The 23403-nt window shown below is 45.1% G+C and overlaps 2 protein-coding genes across 3 annotated transcripts; both read left to right on the top strand.

Moving 5' to 3' along the window:
* The first annotated feature begins 8580 nt into the window (after positions 1–8580).
* LOC143516203 (uncharacterized) lies at positions 8581–12836 on the top strand. The gene is made up of 5 exons (XM_077007772.1): positions 8581–8876; positions 9061–9142; positions 9269–9376; positions 10050–10272; positions 12576–12836. The coding sequence occupies exons 2-5, from the start codon at positions 9084–9086 to the stop codon at positions 12597–12599; spliced, it is 414 nt and encodes a 137-aa protein (XP_076863887.1). The 5' UTR covers positions 8581–8876; positions 9061–9083; the 3' UTR covers positions 12600–12836.
* Positions 12837–18568: 5732 nt separating this feature from the next.
* On the top strand, positions 18569–21002 carry nrsn1l (neurensin 1-like). Of its 2 annotated transcripts, XM_077007771.1 has the most exons (4): positions 18569–18651; positions 19096–19206; positions 19855–20040; positions 20122–21002. In XM_077007771.1, the coding sequence occupies exons 3-4, from the start codon at positions 19855–19857 to the stop codon at positions 20497–20499; spliced, it is 564 nt and encodes a 187-aa protein (XP_076863886.1). In that variant the 5' UTR covers positions 18569–18651; positions 19096–19206; the 3' UTR covers positions 20500–21002. The 2 variants fall into 2 exon arrangements, with proteins under 2 accessions (XP_076863886.1, XP_076863885.1); XM_077007770.1 differs by lacking the exon at positions 19096–19206 and having other exon boundaries at positions 18581–18651.
* Positions 21003–23403: the final 2401 nt, after the last annotated feature.

Genomic DNA, 23403 nt, shown 5'->3' with positions numbered 1-23403 from the left:
AGCAGCCTGAACACCAACACACACACAGAACATCAGCCTGAACACCAACACACACACAGAACATCAGCCTGAACACCAACACACACACAGAACAGCAGCCTGAACACCAACACACACACAGAACAGCAGCCTGAACACCAACACACACACAGAACAGCAGCCTAGAAGCGACACCCCCAACACCCGCCCCCTCCCCCCCAGTGTCCCGGCATCATTACTGCCATTCACTCTCCACGTACGGCCATAAATGTTCATTCTATGACTCTGTCAGTGTTACGTGTGAGAATTAATACTCTGCGTGAGGTAATCATATATTTATCAATCTCTGGTGAAGTTTTATGGGGTTATATTAGCCTGTGTCATGCTTGCTCTCTTGTAAATCTGTAAAAAATATTTCCCAGTGTAACGTCGGGGTTGTGCCATGATCAGGGGGCGGACGCACAGGCGCAAGAGAGCGGGACTCACAGCCACTAGCGGAAGCCATACTGGCTAACCGTGTGGTATTCGCACGAAGCGCTTTGCTCTTACGTGGCATATTAATAAAGCAACGACAAACAGACTACAGATACTCACGAAAGGACACTTGTATTACACAAAGCACATGAGGATGAATACATACAAAGAACCAAAACATACGATGAGACAATACGGAAACGAAAACCATAAGAATACTACACAACACTCTATACCAGGAAACACAGAACACGTAAGCTACTAGAACTGAACACAATCACACAGGGCGACACATAGCTAGACTGCAACGTAAGGAAATGTAACAACCACAACTAACCGTGCACAACACCAGGCAAACCAAACATCCAAAGGGAAACGTGAACATAACAAAAGCGAACCTCACACATAGACACAAGAACTAAGTACACACAGCTACTATCACACAGAGGAAGATAACCAAACAGTAGCACAACCAAAACTTAACTTAGACATCAATATACAAACAGTAGAACTCACAAGAACCAGATGGAAACATAAACCACACGCACCACAAGACTCTGATTTCCACACAAACACAGAAGCACACGAAAACCCTAATCCCTACAACAACATACAAACAATAGCATCAGCAAGAACTTGATAGAAAACACGAACCACAGAAGCATATAACTCTGACTCCAACAAACATTGACCCACAAAGAAAACCCAAAACACAAGGACTTTATACAAACCTAAACGAACACTCAAACAAGCAACAGCTGAAACCAATGAAACAAAAACAGGCAGGACTAAACATAGAAGACCAGAGGAGGAGGAGCCAGGCCAGACAGACAGGAAGGGGGCGGAGCTAGGTGTGACACCCAGGCTCAAAAACCTTGTGGTATAGCATGCATTATTTACACTGCCACACAATACCATTTACAGCAGCGATTTAAATGTTCAAAGAGCATTTTGGGAAGAAGAAAAGAATCCGACTTGCACGTTGCCCCTGAGCCTGTTAACCACTCTAACGTTTTCCCATTCTGTCAGGCCATGACGTTCTTTAGCCACGGTCCCTCTGCCGTTCAGCCGTGTAAGATTCACACATTATTGCTCTCAGTGATGCTCTTTCGCCACGCTCCCTGGGGAGATGAGCAGATTCACTGGACTCTACCCCCCCAAGAAGGTTCTATCAGAAACGGCAAAGGTTTCCATCTCAGTGAGGGACAAAGACAAAAAAATTGAGAAGTACAAGAGACAGAAGGAGACCCGGAAGGCTACATTGAAATTACAAACCTTGTTTTTTATTTATTTATATATATATATATATATATATATATATATATATATATATATATATATATATATATATATATATAATTTTTTTTCCAATAGCATCTACAAAGCAGCCTGAGAAAATGAGTAGAGCATCTGGCAAGGCAGGAAGTGAAAGAGAAGGTTTGAGGATCTGGAGAGGCTTCCGTTCGGCGTCTGCATGATGGGATCTACGCCCACGTCCTCGGAGCTCCGGTGCCGACGGACAGTTGTAGCTATTTTGTGAAGATGGTGTGTTCGGCTCTGGCAAGAGGACGTCCCAGGATGTGCGTCTGCTGGGTAGCTGGGTGTTAAAGATGTGTTAACAGATGGTACCCAGGAAGGCGAATCAAAAGCAGATAGTACTGGTGTAAGACCGAACCCAGACTGCAGACTGCAGCACCAGCAACACGTCTTAGACGGTCGTACGGTGTATCAGCTCAGACACTGCACCAGGGTGGGAATAAGAACTTAATATGTATGTTCACACCCCGTACTGGACACTTAATCCTGAAAAGGCTCAGAGTCAGTAAAAAAAAAAAAAAAGTTCCACTTAAAGAGAGCAGAACCCCATTCTGTGGACTCCCCCGGGCTCGCCTTAGCTTGAAGAAGTTCGAATATGTGAAAGTCCTTTTATTATCCGAACACAGCGTGTGTTTTGTGCTAGTTCAGCAGGACACCATATCAAAGCCATTAGTGGTTCTTGGAGAGTAAATCACAATTTTCCCCTTGATTGCAATGAGGTCCAGTTCTGTTTGTTACGTGTGAATTAAACTGAAAGGCTCTTGCAATGTTTTGCAATGAATTGTGACTGTTTATTGTTTTTTTTATCTTTTCCCTGATATAACACAACAGGCATTTCAAATTCAGACATGCTGTTGATTGAGTTTAGCCTACACCTGCACATTCATGGCTATGATAACGTATTGTGTCGTAACACGTTTTAGGCCAGGATTTTAAGGTGGCCTATAATTTGTTCTGTGCTATTTAATGTATCATTAACACCAGAGATCTTTGTTAGGTGAAATGTGTGTCAAAGGACATGAATGTGTTTGGTACACTCTTGAGGCACATGAGCCTGTGCTGGTGATTGGTGAACTGGGCAGAAGAAAAAGGCTTCAAAAAAACACAGTTGTGTATCACACTGCTCTAGGGCGTTTGAACAATCAGAAGCCTCAGTGTGCTACAGGCGCCTGGCTCTCTTTTTGTACACACACACACACACATACACACACACACACACAGAGCCCCCTCTCCTGGTTTTTGGCCTGGTGCCCTGCACTCACTTGTTAAGAGTGGGTCCGAATGGTTGAGAAAGGGCCCGTCAGTCTCTTAGCCTCCAGCGGGCCCCTGTACCAGACCTGCTGTCCTCATCAGCCAGCCAGATACCCTGGACAAGGATTATATCAACACACACACACACACACACACACACACACACACACACACACACACACACACACACACACACAAGCACACTGCATGCACACAAAGCTCTTTGAATTACTCCCTACTGTGAACACATAACACATTCACAGACATGATTTTTCATATAGCATTCACAAAAGACCAAAACACACACACACACACACACACACACACACACACACACACACACACACACACACACACACACACACACACATAACAACAGCTGTGATGAATAAATGTCCAAATACAGTATGTCTCCATATTCTGAGAACACATTACATGCATTCACTTCCTTTTTATTCCTTTTATTTGATGTTTCAAAAGCTACAGGACTTTCTAAAGTTCTTTCACACCTTTCTTAGAAACGTTTATTTATTCAGTGCTAATGAACCTCAACTACCCGTGTGTCTTTATATGTGTGTCACTCCAATCCCTTTCAAGAGGATCCTTCAAGTAAGCATGTGTATACATAGCTGAATGCACTATTTCAGTTAAACCTTCACATTTTTCATGGTAAAAAGAATCATATTTACACATCCTGAATTCGTGTTATCAAACCCCAGCCACACTGGCTTTAACAGAGTGCTTTCAGAAAGTGATATCAGAGTGATTTCAGAGAGTGATATCAGAGTGATTTCAGAGAGTGATATCAGAGTGGTTTCAGAGAGTGATATCAGAGTGATTTCAGAGAGTGATATCAGACTGGTTTCAGAGAGTGATATCAGAGTGATTTCGGATAGTGATATCAGAGTGATTTCAGAGAGTGATATCAGAGTGGTTTAAGAGAGTGATATCAGAGTGATTTCAGAGAGTGATATCAGAGTGATTTCAGAGAGTGATATCAGAGTGATTTCAGAGAGTGCTCGAGTTCAGCAGATCAGCTCCAGTGTGTCACCACTCACCACTATTCAGTGGTGCACCGGTTTCATCTAGTGTAAACTGTACACAGTTTATCTATGAACAGTATACTAACATTTTCCATCCCTGGAAGTTGCATCCACAGACATTTTTATTTATTCAGTGCTAATGAACCTCTTTTCTCTTTTCACCACTTGTGAGTTTTTGTGCATTTGTGTGTGTGTGTGTGTGTGTGTGTGTGTGTGTGTGCGTGTGTGTGTGTGTGTGTGTGTGTGTGTGTGTGTGTGTGTGTGTGTGTGTGTGTGTGTGTGTGTGTGTGTGTGTGTGTAACTTACACCTGCAACATTTCCACCATATTCCTGCAGGCAAGCATGTGTGTGTATGTAATACATTTCACTTGCTCAGTAAAATGCATATTTTATTGTAACAAAATCATATTCAGTTACATCGTTGAATCATTCAATACTTCATCATGATTGTATGGTATTAACACCTCCCCACTACACACACACACACACAACACAGACATACTCTCTCTCTCTCTCTCTCTCTCTCTCTCTCTCTCTCTCTCTCTCTCTCAGTACATTTCTCTTTATGGCCAGCCACTCTGTCTCCTGTTCCATATAGGCTTATCTGTAGAGGTTCAGTGGCTTGTAAAATGGCAGTGCGCTCAGAGGAGAATTCACAGTATGATAAAACAGTGTATTGTCTGAAGGAAAAGAGCTGACAGACCTCAGTGTGTCTGGGCTGAGGGGCTGGAGAAGGGGGAGCGTTACACTAGCCAACACACACCGCTCCCAGCCTGGCCCTGGACACACACCATTTGTTGTGTGTTTGAAAAGAACACAGGAGAATGAGGTGTGTGTGTGTGTGTGTGTGTGTGTGTGTGTGTGTGTGTGTGTGTGTGTGTGTGTGTGTGTGTGTGTGTGTGTGTGTGTGTATGTTTTCATACATTTTCAGGAAATCCCAAGAAACCTGGTGCTGATATGGTGATTTACTTTTTTTACACTACAAATGTGTGTGTGTGTGTGTGTGTGTGTGTGTGTGTGTGTGTGTGTGTGTGTGTGTGTGTGTGTGTGTGTGTGTGTGTGTGTGTGTGTGTGTGTGTGTGTGTGTGTGTCTTTCACCCCAGCAGCAAGGTCTTTGCTCATTCCTCCCGTGTGCGTTGAAAGGCCAGGCGGACGGGTCAAACAGCCACCATTACAGCTTCTGTCTCAAGACCCATGCTGAGAGTCTACTAGTAACATCCTTTCTACAGAGTTCATCTCCACAGCTCTAATACTAATAACTCATTATACTGTATTACCGTGCTGTAATGTAATCATGGTGTAGGTGTAAAGGTAGCAGATATAACTCACAGTCCACTTACTCCATGCCAATGAGATCATGTAGTATTGTACCAATGTTTTATTACAGCGCACTGATATTTGATATTATGTTGTTCTGTCTTTATAATGATTAATAGGAAAGTACACAGGTTTTGATGATAAAGCATACACTCAATTTTACTTTTGTTTAAATATTTAAATCTTTCAAAGTAATGTTGCTATATGAATTACAATTGATACTGTGCAGAAATAACTTTACATATGCTTTGCTTCCTACTGTGTCCTGACAGTTTCTTACATCAGCCCAGAAACATTTGGACCCGTTTGAGCACCGAAATTGTTTGAGTAGTTTCATCTTTAAAAGGTTTTTTTTTTTTTCAATGTGCAAGTTGTACCTGATGTGAATTCACTTGAGGTCATTGTGGTGCGATATGAAGTTTTGGTTCAGCATCAACTGTTGTACTTCAATCTTTATTTTCACGTTGTGTGAATCCAACTGTTACGTAATTTGTTCCAGGTTTGCTCACTCTCCAATCATCCCTCAGAGACATTTATGTTAGCGTATATCACAACATTAGCATTTATTTCTTGTTTTCTGACCATCCTGTCGTATATGCTGTGCAAGGTCACCGGTCGTCATTAGAAATCAGGGTTGACTCGGACAACCTTCAGCTCTGGGAAGCTTTGAGGGCGTCGTTTAGCGTGAACAGGAGCTGATGGGACAGTCTGTAGTTTGTAGATTGCCAGTGACATGTAGTGTAGATCATTTATCCATTGAATCCCAATCACACTGTGAAATCCTTCTGAGAGCTTCACAGATCAGAACCTATAGCATCACCAGACAACTCCAGAATGGATCCTCCTGTGTGCTTGATGGATAACAACACTAATCATAATCTACAAGGTCTGTATGACTGAATACATGGACTATAATACAATAATATAGCATGAGCGATCTATAAGAGGCCATTGTATTGGTCGTGCATTAGACATTTACGATTCCACAGTTAGAGTATGAAGTTTTCATCACTGACTTTTGTGCATATTTCTAGCCTTACGTTTGGGGATTCAAACTCACCAGGATTGCTGTTGTCATAGAAAAAAAACAACATGATACAGGAAGTGTATCAACGCCCAAGACCACTTACTGAGAGAGAAGCCTCACACACACACACACACGCACACACACAATGGCGTGAAAACTCGTCGCTTCAGCATAACCTCCACTTAACCCCGGTTCAGCTCAGGATTAATCATTTAGATCACAGCGATTATAATACGTTCCTCTGTCCCAAACGACAACGTTGCCCTTTTAAATCCATGTGGTACGGCCAAACTTATGGCCTCTGTAGGCTCTGTTTAGTTGTTTGGTAAAGGTTATCCACACCTCCAGCAAGATCATCGGACTTATATGATCAAAGGCTGTAAATGTTAATGGACCCCTAAAGGGAGAGGGACTATGGGAGGTTTGACCCCTCGGAAGTTTAGGCCTCTCCTGTCCGGGGTGGACAGCTTTCTGCGGGACAGCTGGAGGAACTGAATGGCCCATCATGGGCCAACGCCATAGGCAATGAGGGAACCGGGTCACACCCACGCTGGAAGTGGCTCATTGGGTTCTGTTCTGAGAGAGGATGTGTGTGAATGTAATTAACAGGAAGCCAAGAGTTCGCAAAAAAAAAACGAGTCACCATTAAGTGCAGTAGCCAAAGGTACCATGGCTGTCATATATGTGTGAGGAAAAGCTCTTTGAGCGTGTTAATGCAAATGGTATCATCGCATTGCTTCAGTGTCTGATTGCTGCAGGAGAGTCATTAATTCTAAGCTGAACTGCAGAGGGATTGTGAGGTATCGGTTTTAAGGGGATGGTCCTACTTATTGCTCCACTAATGTCTCAGGTTTACACTGTTGCCTGTGGGGGCTTAATGTGGTGATGCAGATTCACTTCTTAGATTTTGCAGAGGTTGTGAACTTTCGCGTGTGCGTGTTTCTGGCCCAAACGTGGCAAAATGTAACTTATTACTTTAACCTAGTGTAATACTATCTGTGTGCACATGCGCACGCACACACACACACACACACACACACACACACACACACACACACACACACACACACACACACACACACACACAGCAGTGCCAGCAGAGCTCAGATTAGCTTAGTGCAGTAAAGTGCCTCTCAGGTCCTAATGGCCCATAAATCAGTAAGTCATGGGCCTGTTTACTGCAGCAGAGTCTTACTCCTTCGTTTTACAGCCCATGATGGAAAAACCATTTAAATAAACACAGGACCCATTACATCTGAATCCCAGCCACGCTGTTCACAGGCACGCCGTTCCCGCCAGCAAACACAGCCAAATTCGGAACCAGTCGGTCTCGCGTTTTTTAATACAGGTATATTCCAGCCTCTGACGATCGTGAGATTGTGAAATGGTGTCATAAAGCGTTTACATTAAATATGTATAAAGAGGTAAGACAGCCTGACATGACAATTGACTGTCAAATGCGAGAAATATCTAAGTCTGTCTCTTTCTTTCCTTTTTCTTTTTTATAAACTTCACACCGAAGAGTTGTGGTTTGGAAACACGTATTCGCCTTTCTGCATAACACAGTTAGGAAATGGATATTTCTCCCTCAGGGCAAACTGCCAATGCCATCAGCTCTTTTATCAAAAAACATGACAAGTGCTTTGAACACACACACACACACACACTCACACTCACACACACTTTCACAAACACAAACAGCACAATTACTCAATTTGAGAACTTTTAATCTATGAAAATCTGTAGAACTGAAATTGATAAATGAGCATCTGAAATGATCCCATAGTTTCAGATGCTCATATATCAATTTCAGTTCCACAGATTTTCTTAGAGTGTATGTACTCAAATTCTATTCGTGATGCTCCTGACATTTAACACATCCGTAAGTATAGATTTTCAGAATGTAAACAAAAATGTACTGTGTAAAAAAGTGAAACAAATGTCAGAAAAACTCAGACATACAGTATATATGTATGTATATATAAATATATATGCACACACACACACACACACACACACACACACACACACACACACACACACACACACCAAAGCAGTTGAAAATGTATTGCACTGATCCTGTAGTGTGAGAACGAGTTGGCAGTCGTTCGAATGCCACCTCACACTCTGTGATTCGTTGCTGCCTGATAGACTCGGAGATCAAAACGGGCCGTGTGCGCTCCCTCCCGCTCCCTCCCGCTCCTCCCGCTCCTGCGCCTCCGTCAGCTCCTCCCCGACCGCAGGAAACAACGCTCGGGACGGGGACAGGATCCGTAGCGGGTGGGAGCTCGGCCCGAACGCTTTCATCATCTCACGCTCACGCACCGCATGCACACACACGGCTGCACACCGACACGCATCCATATCCAAGCGTGAGACGCTCTGCTCAGTAACACCACGTCCCCTTCCTACAGTTAACAAAATACTACGAGACGACGCTGCCTCCGTCTGTACGGTCGACGCTGAAGGTGAGCATTCCTAATTGTTTTCATGTTCCCCGTATGGTAATAACATCCACGCACCCTGGCACCCTCCTAATGTATGCTCCGTCAGCCCCCACCCCTTTTGGCTGCGTGTTTGGCTGGTCTAATTAACGCCACCGGAGGTGTTGTCAGCCCACCTCTCTCTATCTCTTTCTCTCTCTCTCTGCAGAGCGTAGCAGCTGTTTTATTCCGATGAGCGGAACGCTAAGTTTCATTAAGACACGCCAAGGCTCCCAGTCTCGCACAGACAGGTGTAAGGAGGGCGGTGGGGGCTTCACACCACCGTGCCACTGGCTCACACAACTTTTCCACAACTTTCCACCCCCCAGACCTCTCGTTTCTTGTTTCTATATTTTCGTTGTGTTTTTTGTTTTTAGAAAACGTCCCGTTTGCTGCCCGACGGCGGACGGCGTCCCTCGCGTGCGGCAGGGGGACCACCGAAGAGGGGGAGCCCGGCCCGTGGTTCGCCAGGCATGGACGTTTAGGTAATTAAGGGTGTCGTGAAGTCTCGTCATTGATATTCCCCAGTGCTGCAGCCGGTGTCTATTACTCACACTGAAGCTCATTACAGAAAGCAGAGGGGCCTGCTTCTTATCGCTACATTTCAGCCTCTATGTATGGAAATGGAGAGAGATAATTAACTCAATAGACCTTCATATTTCAGCAGGAAATATGGACTGATATAAAAAGATTCAAGTCCAAGACAATGTATAATGAAACCCACCAGTTATGTATATGAACGTATAGCGTATGATTCTTACCGCCCGTTCTCCCCCCCCCCCAAAAAAAAAGAAGACTAGAAGACCATCCACCAAAAAAGAATGGTGTGGAAAAGAATAAATGTAGTAGTCTTCTGACCACGCAGAAGGTATGGAGAGGAGAGGGCCATTCGCCAAATACGCCGATAATTTACACAGCTGCACAAAGCACAAGCAAGAACTTCTGCACAAAGATGCTCTGTTCTGGAGTCGGCCATAAATCGGGCCGCATGAATGCGTAGCTGTGGCGGCTAGACCCGGCCTGCTTCACTCCTCCAGAGGGGAGACCCTAAAAGCCCCCCCCCCCCCCTCCCTTTAACTCAGCTGATTTGTGGGATGATGACGACTAAGACGAATGTCTCCCTCTCTCTCTCTCTCGCTCTCGCTCTCTGTCCACCAGATGCAACTCCTTCAGCGAGGTTCACACCATTTTATCACGTCTCTCCAGCCAAGGTCGGAAAGTCCGGACCCACGGGCCAGGGAGGGGACGATGGAGCCCGTTCCATCTGCGCCGAGACAGAATTCAGACGCGGAAATCCCTCGGCCCACACGCACCACCTGTCGGACGGGCGAGCGAGCCTGATACAGTTGCCGAGAGCCACGCCGAGGGGCGAGGGCGAAAGGTCAGGTCTGTCACGACAACCACTGACCACCGAGGCGAGAACGGGAAGGCTAACACTAAAAGGAGGTTTGATGAAAATTAAATATTTATAGCAGAGCCAGTTGTGTGTGCGCGTGTGTGTGTACGTGTGGGTTTTCAAGGTGGGGTGGGTGGTAGTAAATACGTCCAATTAACCCCGGTCAGATGAGCTTCAGCACGGTGGGAATGTCTGAATGTGTCATCACGCGCCGGTCCGTACGGTGCCATCAGCCGCGTGTCACTACTGACGGTCGGCGTCTGGCTCACAGCGACAGCAGAGCAGCGCACGTGTCTCACGTGTCTCACGTGTCTCACGTGTCTCACGTGTCTGAGGCTCACGTTTGGATCAGTCACTGCCTCAGCCATCAACCTCCTCCCAGGCCGGCGGTGTGAACGGCAGCGTCCACGCGCGAGGCACCGATACGGGGCAGACGTCCGGCCGCGTCGGTGGCCCGATGGCCCTCTCCTCCGCCCGGGCCGCGACCCATTACGCCCGACACGCCGATACTTTTGCCGCACGTTTTGACATTTTCTTGGGAATGATAAAAAATGAATGATGACCTCAATAGTCTTTTACATCTGCCTGAAGATCAATACGGTGTGGGGGAGTAGGTCAGAGGGTCTCCAGGGGTTGGGGAAGAGGAGGGGTGGGGGGGTTTGCAGGAGCCTCTTTGAGGCGAGCCGTGGATGCACGCAGGCTGCCAGACTCTCGAAGCGCTGGGCTTTAATTGGGGGCCTGGGCTGGTTCTGGCAAGCGGGGCGCTGAGAAGGGCTGTCAGGGCTGCACGGAGCACGGGAACGGCCGCAGCCAAAGCTGTTCTCCTCCGAGAGCCTGGGAGTCCCATACATTATTGATCGCTCCTGAGATGAAAGAGGATGTTCTGCCATGCACTCTGCTACTCGCTCAGCAAGGAAAGAGAGAGAGAGAGAAAGAGGGAGAGAGAGAGAGGGAGAGAGAGAGAACAGGGAGGGGGCATGCCCTGGCTTCCAGCGTTGTGTCAAGAAACAAGAAAAACAAGACCTTGAGAGTTTGATTCTTTTCCTTCATTCGTCTTGGAGAATTTTATTACAGAATACATTACGACGGCTTAGAAACTGTAAGAGGTGCTATCAAAGTATCGCTAATATCCATAATTTAGCTGATCAGAGAACAGTGCATTCTGTCAAAATTCAAAAGTCTTTGCAAGATATTTTAAGTCCGTATGACAAAAGCGATGATTATTCCACTTGCTAAGTGATTACAATAACTGCCTAACACAAACCCTTCTGAAAACCTAAACCCGTGATTGATAACATATGCAAATCTACAAGCCTCAACACACATAATGCATGTGCGTGCACCAACTGTCACACCATGTCCATAACATTCCATAAAATTTAAATATTAATTTAGGTCAAATTGACCTTACAGCTTAATGACCGTAGCAAATGGCACGAAGCTCCACCCCCCCCTGAGGAGCGTGGCCAGTGAGAACGTTGGCACGGCCCGCTCTCTCCCCATCACGCTAATTCGGTACAGAAACAATGGGGCCAGCAGAGCAGGGCAGCACGGCTGCACGGGCCTCTGTTGTTTTGGCCCCCAGGGGCCCCCCACATGAAGCCCAGGAAGACAGCAGATGTCAGGGCTGCTGTGCTGCAGACCTCCCCCGCCCTGGCGCTCGCGTGCCCTCGGGCTGTGTGCGGTGGATGCTCGCTGCGCGGGATAGCGAGACAGATGGCAGGGGGCGGGGAGGGAGCTCGGTGGAGGATGTGAGCGACGCACAGAGCCAGCGCTGGAACCGTGGACGTGTATGACATGGTCACCTCCACGCACTGAAACCTACAAATGTGCCCTTTAATGGTTATGAGGTTTATGTGTTTGGACTGGTAATGAAGACACACACACACACACACACACACACACACACACACACACGAACAATATCTCATGTGTGCCAAATCTACTTTATTTATTTGTTATTCTGATCCAGAATATTATGATGAAAATGAATAATGAACCTCATAATAATATTCCAGAAAGGAGTCACTCTGTTAGAAATGTTAACTGTTTTTAAAATGACAGTCGCTGCAGTGTATTTGCTGTAATTTACCTGATCATTTTATTTTGTGATACAGTGTAGTTATAAAGTTTAAAGTTAGATTCCTAGAAAGAAAGTCCCACATAACACCTACCTACCTGTACCCACCTACCCTAACAGATGTAGTAACTCTCGCACCTGAAGCGTGTTCTGTAAGATAACTGCTGTAGTTTAATAATAATGAACTTGGTGTTGTTCCACTTTTCAGATGGACGATAAGCCTGATCGATAACAGAAGAGTGTAAAAACAACACGAAAGACGTTTTGTTGGTTTGCGGAGTTATTAGGATTTAAGTTTAAGAAGCGACTGCTACATCAACACGTGCACTTTCTACCAGGACTCCGGCCAATGCACGCTATCCGGGGTGATATCGCCATCTAGTGGTCACGGGATGTGCTGTTGCAAGTCCTCGTGATGCAAAAAAAAAAAATACTACCTTCCAGTCAGCGATTTTGCATCTACAGAATGTAGGCCGTGAGGTTGGACTTGTGTAACAGTATTGACCTAACAATTATCTCTTTTGTGTAAAAAACAAATAAACATGAGAGAACGTCTGCTGCTTAATTATGATCTGTAATGTAACTTAATTATATGTGCGAAATACCGCTACAACAAAAGTATACAGCGTGTACAGCTTACATTCGTGCCACCGCCTGCACGCATATAGCAGGTTACGGTGCATTTAACCTTCTCTAATCAATTCTTTCCAGCCCCAGCTAGTGACAGCGTCATTAGATGGATCAAATATTGCAGCGTGAACCACATGATACAAAACATCCGAGAGCTTGGTAGAGGAAATACTTTCTTCAATTTACCAGGCTGCCGTGGTGTTACATGATATTTATTAAAGGAATTCCCCGTCCTTTGGATGACGCAACCGCCAACTTCCACAAGAAAACTAGTGGTGACGTGCTGCATCAGGAGGCGTGTCTCGTGACTTTTTGAACTTCGCTTGCTTTCCCCGCGACGCCAGCCGTCTAAGTACTCCATATATCAAATACGGATGGAAAGAGAGAAAGGCACAGGCGATGATAGCGTTTATGCTTCGCTGGCTCACCAACATAATGAGCACATTATCCTCACACTCCAGGGCCTTGACGTGCCCCCGCAGTTTTAATATTCACATCTCCCGACTACTGAAAAGGACATCAAGAGAGAGACATAACGTGCTTTTTTCTAGTCGGCAAGATTTGTTAATAATGCTTCTACTTGCCTCCACACCTCCGAATTGTGTGTGTGTGTGTGTGTGTGTGTGTGTGTGTGTGTGTGTGTGTGTGTGTGTGTGTGTGTGTGTGTGTGTGTGTGTGTGTGTGTGCGTGCGTGCGCGTGCGTGTGCGTGTGTTTGCCCATTCTTTTGCTGTTAGCTATGTTAACTTCTTTAACAGCGAAAAGCAAAACATTGCCTGAAATTGATTAGGACCGACAGCCATCGGTCTTGCTCTTCAGCACCAAGGACAGCGCCATGACACTGACAGATGGGATAACACTGGACGAAAAAAAAGTCAACACATGATTAACAAATGTTATGGATATGTGAAACTAGACTGCCCATCTATGGGAGACGAGAGGTATGAGATCCGTGCTGTCTTGAAAATTACATAAACGTACATAAAATTACACAGAGTGCCTCTGCTCGGTGCCCTAAGCCTCTACAGTTCTTTCGGTTGTAGTTAGCTGTGGTTGTAGTTGGACAGAATCGTATGTTGGGCTATTTTATTTATGTTACTTATATCATTCAAAGATTTGACAGGACATAAAAATGATTTGTTTTGGGAACTGTAAAGAATGTATTTTACTACATTTTAAAAAATCGAAGTGTCACCATTCTGGTAAGAGGTCATACCTTATTTTTTCTTCCGTACCTTCTCCCCGAGGCCTGGTATGTTGATGATGTAGCGCTGTGGTTTTGCCATTCCTGAGATAGCTCTCTTCTGGCCTGAGGTCAAAGCATTTCTGGGATCTGTTAGAGCCACTGCAACGTAGGGTTCACACTCCCGAGTGTTCCTACCACCACTGGTACAAAGGTGGTGTTAACTTTCCACATTCTCTCTCTTTCGTTTTTCAGTCCCTGGTGTTTTTCCTATTTCTTATATTCCTTTCTCTTGGCATCATTTGGGTCTGTCACATTTATAACCACTACTGTTGGGTCACTATGTTTGTCTGTTTGGACTTGGGGGGGGGGGGGGGGTCCCAGAGGGCGTTAGCTTTTTACCTAAAAAAAATGAATGGATGAAGTTATAGTTATATTGCACCTTTCAAGGAACCCAATGTTGCTTTACAATGAACCCACACAGCCTTCATATCCAGTGACATGCTGGTGAGAAACGGCAGCCAGTTGTGCACAGCATAATCTAAACTGGAAACCTCGGCCCCCTGGGGGACTGAATCAGGTGCGGGAAGAGAAGAGACGACAACACCCAGGACAGACCTCCATCCACCACTGGGCATGTAGACGCACAATCACACAAATAAACACTCAGACCACATTATTAGACATGCAGACACAAATCATTCTTACACACGTGCACCAGGACAATTTATATAGCATATAAGGCCCCAGAGAAAACCCACACAAACATGGGGATAACATTGAATCATTTTCCAGATAGGGACCAAAATCAAAGACTCTAGCACTGAGAAGCTAATGTGCTAACCACCAAGCCACCATGCTGCCCAATCTCTGTGGGTCCTCACATTTAGACTCACATCTCTTGCATATGTTTCTTTATACCTGCATGATCACTGTCACTTTGTTCTCTCTCTTACTGTATGTCTGCACTTTTCCATTTTCACTGAAGTGACACATCCATACTTTGACTAACCTGGTGCTTAGTGCTTGTTCTTGTGCTAGCGTGATTAATGTCTCTGTTGTGTCTACCATCCCTGCCTTTTCCAGCTATTGCAAGCATGGTTTTATGTCAGTCACCCCTACTACCTGTCGGTGGTACATTCCATGAAGGGGATTATCCTGACATGGCATCTCTTGTGTTTCCATGGTATCTGTGTCCCCCATCTGTCTGAGGTTCTCTTTCATCAGCTAATCCTTGGACACCAATGCTTAGATGTACTCATGGATGTTTTGTGTCTCATCCTGGACACTGGCTTTTACACTTTATAAGCCCTGTCGAGCTTCCTTCCAGGTGGTGTTCAGCCTTTAGGAACTTTTCTTGGCAGCTGCCAGCTCTTCTTTTGGTTTGCTTGTCTTTCCTGCTGGGTATCTGATGACTGGCAGAGCGTTCATGATTCTCTGATCTCACTCCCGTTCAGATGAATGATTCATTCCTTGCCTCACTCTTGGGAAGCGCCTCGTGGTTCCTGTGTGGTTGGAGAATCCGCAGGTCTTCTGCAGCTGTCCTCCAGGTCTGTAATAAATTTGTGTGGTAAATTCATTTCTCCAGCTCAAAGGTTCTTGTTGTAGATCCTCGTCTGGAGGATTAGTAAGTCAGTGTACTTTTCTGCCCACTCTTACAGATCACCGCCCTGAGTGGGTTAGTGCCTATACATAACAGCCCTGTGGGATATTGCATCTCCTAGCACAATTTATGCTCCTTTGAGCAAATATTTTAAATATGGTGTTCAATATTATTATAGACTTACTGTGTTCTATCTTAAGGCTCTTATGACACTATAGATTTTATATGTTTGTGGCATTGAGTTTTACACTTTCTTGTGGTCACTTCAGGCAGTGGTCAGGTTGGTCTGTCTGGTCTGGGAATCCTGGTTGATAGCTCTATCTCTCAAGTAGCTGCCACTTTGAATAGCCTCTGGTATTGTTTCTGATCCGGTTCTGGGTGGTGGTCATATACTTGCACATATGTTCAATCAGCTTTGCTTGCTCGTGTTCCCAACAGGATCTTCCGCATTGTGGACAGGCAGGTCATAGGTCAGAAGTTTGATGGTGTTTGTCCTTGATTCTGGTCCTTCATAACCAGGACTGTCCTGCCTTGCGTTAGTCAGTCCAGATGGGAGCCAGTAGAAAGCAGCTGGTTCATTTGTTCTGCTAGTCAGCCATGCAGATATGTTGGTTTCTTTAGTCAGGAGGATGGTGGATCACGTCAGGTCCAGGTGCCGCCCAGTTCTTCGTGTTTGTCACCTGCTCTCGGACATCTGCTGTTGTGATGCTGACTGGTTTCTGCTCTGAGAGTTTGTGGTGCTCTGCTTTGAGATCTCTTAACCACTGAGCACTGGTGTCATGTGTTGATTAATTCTCCCCATATGCTCTTCCAGTATTGTTTGCAGCTTTGGGTGGGTCCACAGTAAGGGATGTTCTGCACTGTATCTCAGACATCACTTTGAATCACTTTTTTTGGTAAATAGCACATTTCCTCTTTTACATGAATTGCATGGAATTATGTTTATAGCTGATGATAGCTGGCCACTGTGTCAGGGGATCCTAAACCAGTAATTAGCTTAGATATGATCGTCCTCCGCATGTCCACAGCTGGATCTCAAGAACGGCCATTACTCTGGTATTCATTTATGTGTTCAGTGAATCTGGTATCTTTTGTCACTTAGGCACAAGTAGCAATTGCTGAATTTGTAAAGTGACATTTCTACTTTATTTAATCCATATCAAGCTGGAAGAGGAGGCTTCATTTGAGCAATGGGTAAAACAGGAGTGTGGATGAAGGCCTTCTTCACACCCATAGTTCCCTCATGTGTGTTGCATTCTCTCTCATTTGGTTTACTGCTGTAGTAGCATTCCAGAAGTGCCATTACTATCAAATTGTCTCGGTGTGTCAACATTCGGTGCAGAGTTTGTTAATCAAGGTGTGGTCTGAACTGGCATGCTCTCTGTACTGCTCTGAAAAAATTTAAGAGACCACTCTGTGTGCATGGTGTCTCTCATTCGACTTAATGCAGCATAGATTAGTAAATCACCTGAACCAAGTCCTTTATATGAGCCACATGAATGACTAGGGAAGAGCATGCCAACACGCATGAAAGCTATTGATTTCTGAACCCTTAAGTTAAAACATTAGTATGTTTTTTCTATGATGTGATCTTGTTTTCGTAGTTTTAGTCAATGTCTTTTTTTTACCAGATTTTTTTTCTGATTATGGAAATGCATTTTGGAAATGCATGCATGCTCTAAATAACAAATAATGTTATTTGGAATTTGGGACAAATGCTTGCAGCAGTTTATGGAATAGAACAATAGAGCATTCTCCTCAAGCACAAACCTATAAATAGTGAATCCAGAGAGACTAGGACATTTGCAGTGTTCTTGTAAGTCTTTCCAGAGTTATATAAATATATGTGTAGAGACTGATAAATATAGTAAAAATGTAATGTAGTAAACCAGGATTCCAGAGAAATAGGAATAGGGTATTTTGGACATAGATCCTTCATCAGCCGTGTAAGCACTGTGTTTCTAGCTATACTGGAAACCTTGTAGACTACATATATTACTACAAAACCATTGCTATTTATGGACCTCAGATTGTCTGTGTAGCACAGTGGATGTAATGATAGCATGTTAGTATCAAATGCTTTTTAGATTCTAAACGTCATACATTCACTTCAAAGATTATTCACATTTTTTAGCACTGCCATAGAATGCAATTTATTACCGCTGTTACAGACTAGCTGTCACCATTCTCTTTAAACTCAGTGTGACCATCACTTAGAGGAACTGTATAATTACGGCGGGAGAAGCAGACCTAAGAGACAGTATGAGCTATTCTTCATGCTCTTCATCATCTGTCTTTTTTATCTCACTTGGAGAAACGGTATTAAAGCTTATAGCTGCTGTAACTGTCTGCCGTCTTTTAATCCAGTCTTCATTTATAGCTACGGGGCCACTCATACGCTGTATTTTTACATGTGTAACCATGGAAATCACTCTTCTGTAGGGCGAGGAAAACAGTGTTTGAGGAATTATAAACTGAAATAATGTTATTTAGGGACCATTTTTAGCGTACTTGTACTTGTATTCAGAATGAGAATTATCAAGTTTTATTTAAAGATTACAATTTTGCAAGGTTTAGTTTCAAGAGGTACTTATGTGTAATTAATCTGGAATTCATCCATATGTACAGTATACGTTCGTTATTGAGATTATCAGTATTACAGAGACACGGAAGCCACTTTTTAATATGCTGGACACTTTCATAAACGACTCTACTTCGGTCGTCATCGCCATCTTTGTCAACCGCATCGAGCAATTGAACTAGACGAACTATCGATTGCGCATGCGCATTGCTGTCAGCCTGCGCGCGACAGGAGCCGAGGAGCGATGGGACGCGCGTGAAGACGCGGCGAGGATCACGGTCCAAACTCGGTATTACTTCGCTTATCTTGATCAACTCTCACTTATCGCGTTAACTAGTTACTAACAGCCGAATGGGCTTTGGCGCTGGAGCAATACAGTGGTGAAAATCATCACAGTAAATCATTTTAAATGTAACTGAGGTTTGCTGAGGATAGTTAGTGTTGGTTAATTAATTTAATTTCAGTAAAACGTGAAATACAGTATGTGGTGAAATATGTGGCGAGTGCTTTGTGCTACTTATGTATTTATTCACATTTTTTATGATTAATTCGACAAATAAGATTAGTCATTGCTGAATTATTATTATCAGGAACCTGTTGATCATTGTGAACGAATCGCTGTTGCAGAACCATGGCCACTATAAGCAGGCACCACTTATTGTGAACGTGGTAAATAAGCGATGATGCCGTTTCGTTCACCCGTGCGACTGAAACCGTCATGATTTTATTCTAGAAACGTCAGAACAACGTAACACCGTATCGTAAACAACGTGTAGTAGAAGTGTGAGATCGCGCCTGGAGATGAACGCAATAGTCATGCAATAAAAAAAACCCCGGAATTTCGGTACGAGTCTCGAAGCCTCTTCAGGATCGCAGTGTTTCCTTTTACTTACTCCCACACATGTAATGTGTATTCAAGAAAACATCACGTCTTTTATTAGCTATATCTGGCATGCAGAAATAATGTATAGTGGAAATGGCTATAGAAAGATATGTGTGTGTAAGAAAGATGGTTGGTTGTGCGTGTGTTTGTAAGTATGACTCATCAGTAGTTGGTCAGTCACCTCAGAATCAGTAATAACATACCCAGAACTATCCTGTTCATTCATGAAAAGCAAACATAATGGTAGTAAGTTCATTCAGTCATTTATGATCGATATTTAACACTCTGTATTTAACATCTGTTATTTGAAAAGCTGCCTCCAGTGCTAGTCACTATCATTACATAGAGCTTAAACTCGAAGCCTGCTTGTGTCATTTTTAAATCACTTACAAATACTAGATCTAAATGTTACATGTCAAGACAAAGGTGACATGAAGGAGAGACAAAGACTATTGAGCTGTTGATATTTTTTAGCTTTATAAATAGCATTTAATGAAAAACAATTGTGCTCTATTTCCAAATGGTTACTGTGCCAGACATAAGGATCCTGTGATGTGTGTGTGTGTGTGTGTGTGTGTGTGTGTGTGTGTGTGTGTGTGTGTTCAAAAGATGGCTTATTGCTCGGAGGTCTGTGGATCAGAGCACATTAAGAGCGTGTCGGGCTCTGGTTGCCATGGTTTCGGAGTGCGCTCATACCTGCACCACTTCTACGAGGAGTGCACGGCCTCCGTGTGGGAGCAGGAAGAGTCTCCGGGCCGGAGCTCATCGCAGCGCTGGAGTGCGCACCTCTGCAGGGTGAGCTTCCTCACACGTTTGGGAAAATATCTGCACACCTCCAAAGCAGCCAGAGGTGGACACGCCGGTTCTGTGTTTCAGGTCCCTCTGGCGCTAGGAGCGCTGGTGCTGGCGGCCGGTCTGGTGGTTCTGGTCGTGGGCTTGGTCGTGCCCTCGCGCATCGAGGCCTTCGGGGAAGGAGAGCTGCTCTTTGTGGACCGACGGGCGGTCCAGTACAACCAGGGGCTTCACGCCTGCGTGCAGGCCGGCGCCAGCATGCTCGGTCTGGGGGGGCTGCTGACGGCCGCCGGCCTCCTGGCCTCGGCCTTCTCCAGACCCGTGGCCGGCCCAGATGGGCGTGGCGCTGGAGAGCACAGGGGCGGAGCAGCAAAGCCGGTCCCCACCACTCCCAGCCCAGCGGTAGCTGATGGAGCCGGTCCAGATGCTTTTTCCAAAGTAGAGACTGTCCAGCCTACTTAAGTCATTCGTATGAACGCAGCCCTCTGAAGATTTGGAAAATCTAGACTAGTTTTGCTCCTATGTAAAGATATAGTGTTGTTTTTATTTTTAGACCAATCAATGCTTCGTACCTTTGTTTTTTGCAGTACAGTAGTTTTTCACCGCATTGGCTCAGTACATGTTGTTACTCTCCGTTTATGAATGAGAGAAAAGTAAACGTTGCACCTTCCCTGATTTGTTTAGATTTGTGATGACATAATTTTGCATCAGAAGCACCTCAGCAAGAAGTTCATTCACGCTGCATTTATCATCTGTTTCCGTGTGTGACCTGAGAACCAAGGGCTGCTTTTAAAAGTCCATCACACGACCACATAAACCATAACGGCTCAAATCAAGAAGCTGAAGAGGTTGAGCTCACACACACCCACTCCTCTGTGGTTACCTGGCAACCTCAGTCATGTAATCTACCCTATCAAGCAGAGAAAAAAAAAGGCTGTATGTCTGTCACACCTCTCCATTTATAGCAGTCGTGAAGATCAGAGCACATGAAGACGTTTATATCCGCGGCCACTACACAACAATACAACCTAATGGCTCCTGTACAACAATCTTAAGTCATTCTTTTATGTTGCGTTTCTTTTTGTGTTTTCTCGCTACCACTTTGGTGAGATGATTTTGGTTTTTAATCTTTAATTGTATATTTGGACTTTTGCCCCTTTTTTGCTGTTGCCGTTTGTTTCATTGCGTGAAAAAACTGGAGGATTAAAAAACCTCTAAACACGTTCAATAAATGATTGCAAATTCCGCGGTGTGTTCCGCCCCCTCCTGATATCTGCCATGCGTGAATCCTCCGATATTATCAATGAAGCCGGCTGTGTCTAACCCGGGGGGGGGGGGGGGACCGTCAGGTATCACGAGCTGTAAAAAGACTCGGAGAAATGCGGTGATGACTCACCCCACTCTCCCCAGCCGTTCCTACCCCAGCCCGCTTTCTGGGGTGAGTCATCCCCTCATCTTCATTCACAGTACACAGTACAGGGGCCATTAACAATCAATTACCCAACATTACAGAGCACACAGAGCCTCTGCCAAGCCGGGTCCGCCGCTCCGCTGCTGTACGTGTTAATGTGGAACGGTACCGAGACTGAGGAAGACGTCTGCTTTTCTTCTTCCCGTACGCATCACCCGTTTGATTACATACACCTGTCTCACGGGGTCATTTTACAGGTGTAGAACAAGAGACTGCAGCCCATCTGTTAGCATCCAGAACGCACCACCCGTCCTCTGCCCCGTTTACTGGCGGACGAGGACAGGACACTTGCTGACCACACGTTAATTGGGTGGTGCAGCCCGCTCCACACCTCGGTGACACTAACACAGCAGCAGCAAGACGCTAGCGGATGGCCGGAGATGGTTAATAACAACTCTATGTCATCAGACAGGCCACAGTCTCCACCTCCAGTCTCCACACACACACACACACACACACACACACACACACACAAAGTAGGCGTTTCTAATAAAGCCAGTGTATGTCGGATACCTTTTTAGGAGGAAATGCACTTGTCAGACGAACCCTTTTGTCACGGGCCCGGTGGGCCGCTGCCGTAGTCTGTGCTGTCAGTGCCAATCCGGCAGTCTCTGGTTCCCCTGCTCTCCGGTCCCCCCCGAACCGCCCACCCTGCTGCCTGGAACGTACGTGACGGATATCTTCATAGCCGCGGAGCACGGCTCTCTCCTGGAGCCAAGGCCCATCAGGAGCAAGGCGGGGGAGACGGAGCGTGTGAAGGCCCGCTCTGGAGGCACGGGCTCCGGAACACTGTCACTGGAACAGACCGGCCCGGGAGAGGGGGCGCTCCGGGGGAAATGGGATGAGACTGCCACGCTCCATTGACTGCACTGCTCAATCTGACTCACCCTGCAGGAGGGGACAGGCACACGGCAGCCGCGCTCGGCCCCCTTCCCAGCAGCCCTGGCGATCTCGCCGCACACGCTCCCTCTCTTCCGCGCGCGCTCACGGCTTCAGCTTAACCTCGCGCTCGCGTTTTAAGTGACATTTGCATTATTTTGGTGGCATTTAAATTATTAACCGAATTACCAATTAACGTTGACATTTGTTAACAGTGACAACTTTTGCTGGAAGGAGGAATAACAAAGAACAAAAGACCCTTTTCATGATTGTTAATAGCGGGTGTTAATTTAACAATCTAAACAATGAGTTTCAGATTAGACCACAAACAATTTAATGAATGAAGTAATGGATGTTTAGAATAGACCACAGAGTAGAGTAAAAGTGGCTCTCAAGTGATCTATCTCAAATCTCCCTATCGCTTAAAGGTATTTGCAGGTCCCAGACAAGAGAACTGATTTAAATCCTTCCATGAATACATGAATGCATTACAATATGAGAGGTGAACTGTGGAATATGCAGAGATTACCAAAGGCCTGGGGTTGGATTCCTGACAGATGATAGCTTCTGTGATCACAGCATGTCACTCAACATTACCAGGAGGGCTGGGGGATCAAACTCCACCAATCAGCTGTAGCCCCCATATGAAATCATACAAAACCAATGGCATATAATACAGACTCATGTAGCCAAAAGCTACACGGTTGTAACCAATGGCCAAGATTCCAGATGATGACATAATGAGTAAGCGTGATGAATTGCTGGGTGTTTAAACACATATTCTCATGTTGGAACTGTAAAACTGGCTTTTTTTATGTAAATGCAGGGACAGACCTGGGCAGACAGTGCTACATATTCACATAATGTCAGTTGTCAAATTAAAAGTTTTATTAAGCCAAGTTTTGTTCCTTAGACAGCGCTATCATAACATTTCACAGTCAAATACGCCCCTGCTCATATTTGCCATCACTGCAGTTTGTTGAACATGGAAATGTTAATTGGATAGCAAAGTGAGA

This window comes from Brachyhypopomus gauderio, chromosome 6 (assembly GCF_052324685.1).
Source record: "Brachyhypopomus gauderio isolate BG-103 chromosome 6, BGAUD_0.2, whole genome shotgun sequence".
NCBI classification, from domain to species: domain Eukaryota; kingdom Metazoa; phylum Chordata; class Actinopteri; order Gymnotiformes; family Hypopomidae; genus Brachyhypopomus; species Brachyhypopomus gauderio.
The sequence above is the reverse complement of the archived record's forward strand: the minus strand, read 5'-3'. Positions and strand labels throughout refer to the sequence as shown.

What these genes read in the sequence shown, in the direction of transcription:
- LOC143516203 (XM_077007772.1), top strand. Translation starts at nt 9,084, where the DNA reads ATGAGCGGAACGCTAAGTTTCATTAAGACACGCCAAGGCTCCCAGTCT. An exon ending in TCCCAGTCTCGCACAGACAG is followed by an intron (nt 9,143 to 9,268) that starts GTGTAAGGAGGG and finishes TTTTGTTTTTAG; the next exon opens with AAAACGTCCCGTTTGCTGCC. An exon ending in CGCCAGGCATGGACGTTTAG is followed by an intron (nt 9,377 to 10,049) that starts GTAATTAAGGGT and finishes TCTGTCCACCAG; the next exon opens with ATGCAACTCCTTCAGCGAGG.
- nrsn1l (XM_077007771.1), top strand. Translation starts at nt 19,855, where the DNA reads ATGGCTTATTGCTCGGAGGTCTGTGGATCAGAGCACATTAAGAGCGTG. An exon ending in GGAGTGCGCACCTCTGCAGG is followed by an intron (nt 20,041 to 20,121) that starts GTGAGCTTCCTC and finishes TCTGTGTTTCAG; the next exon opens with GTCCCTCTGGCGCTAGGAGC.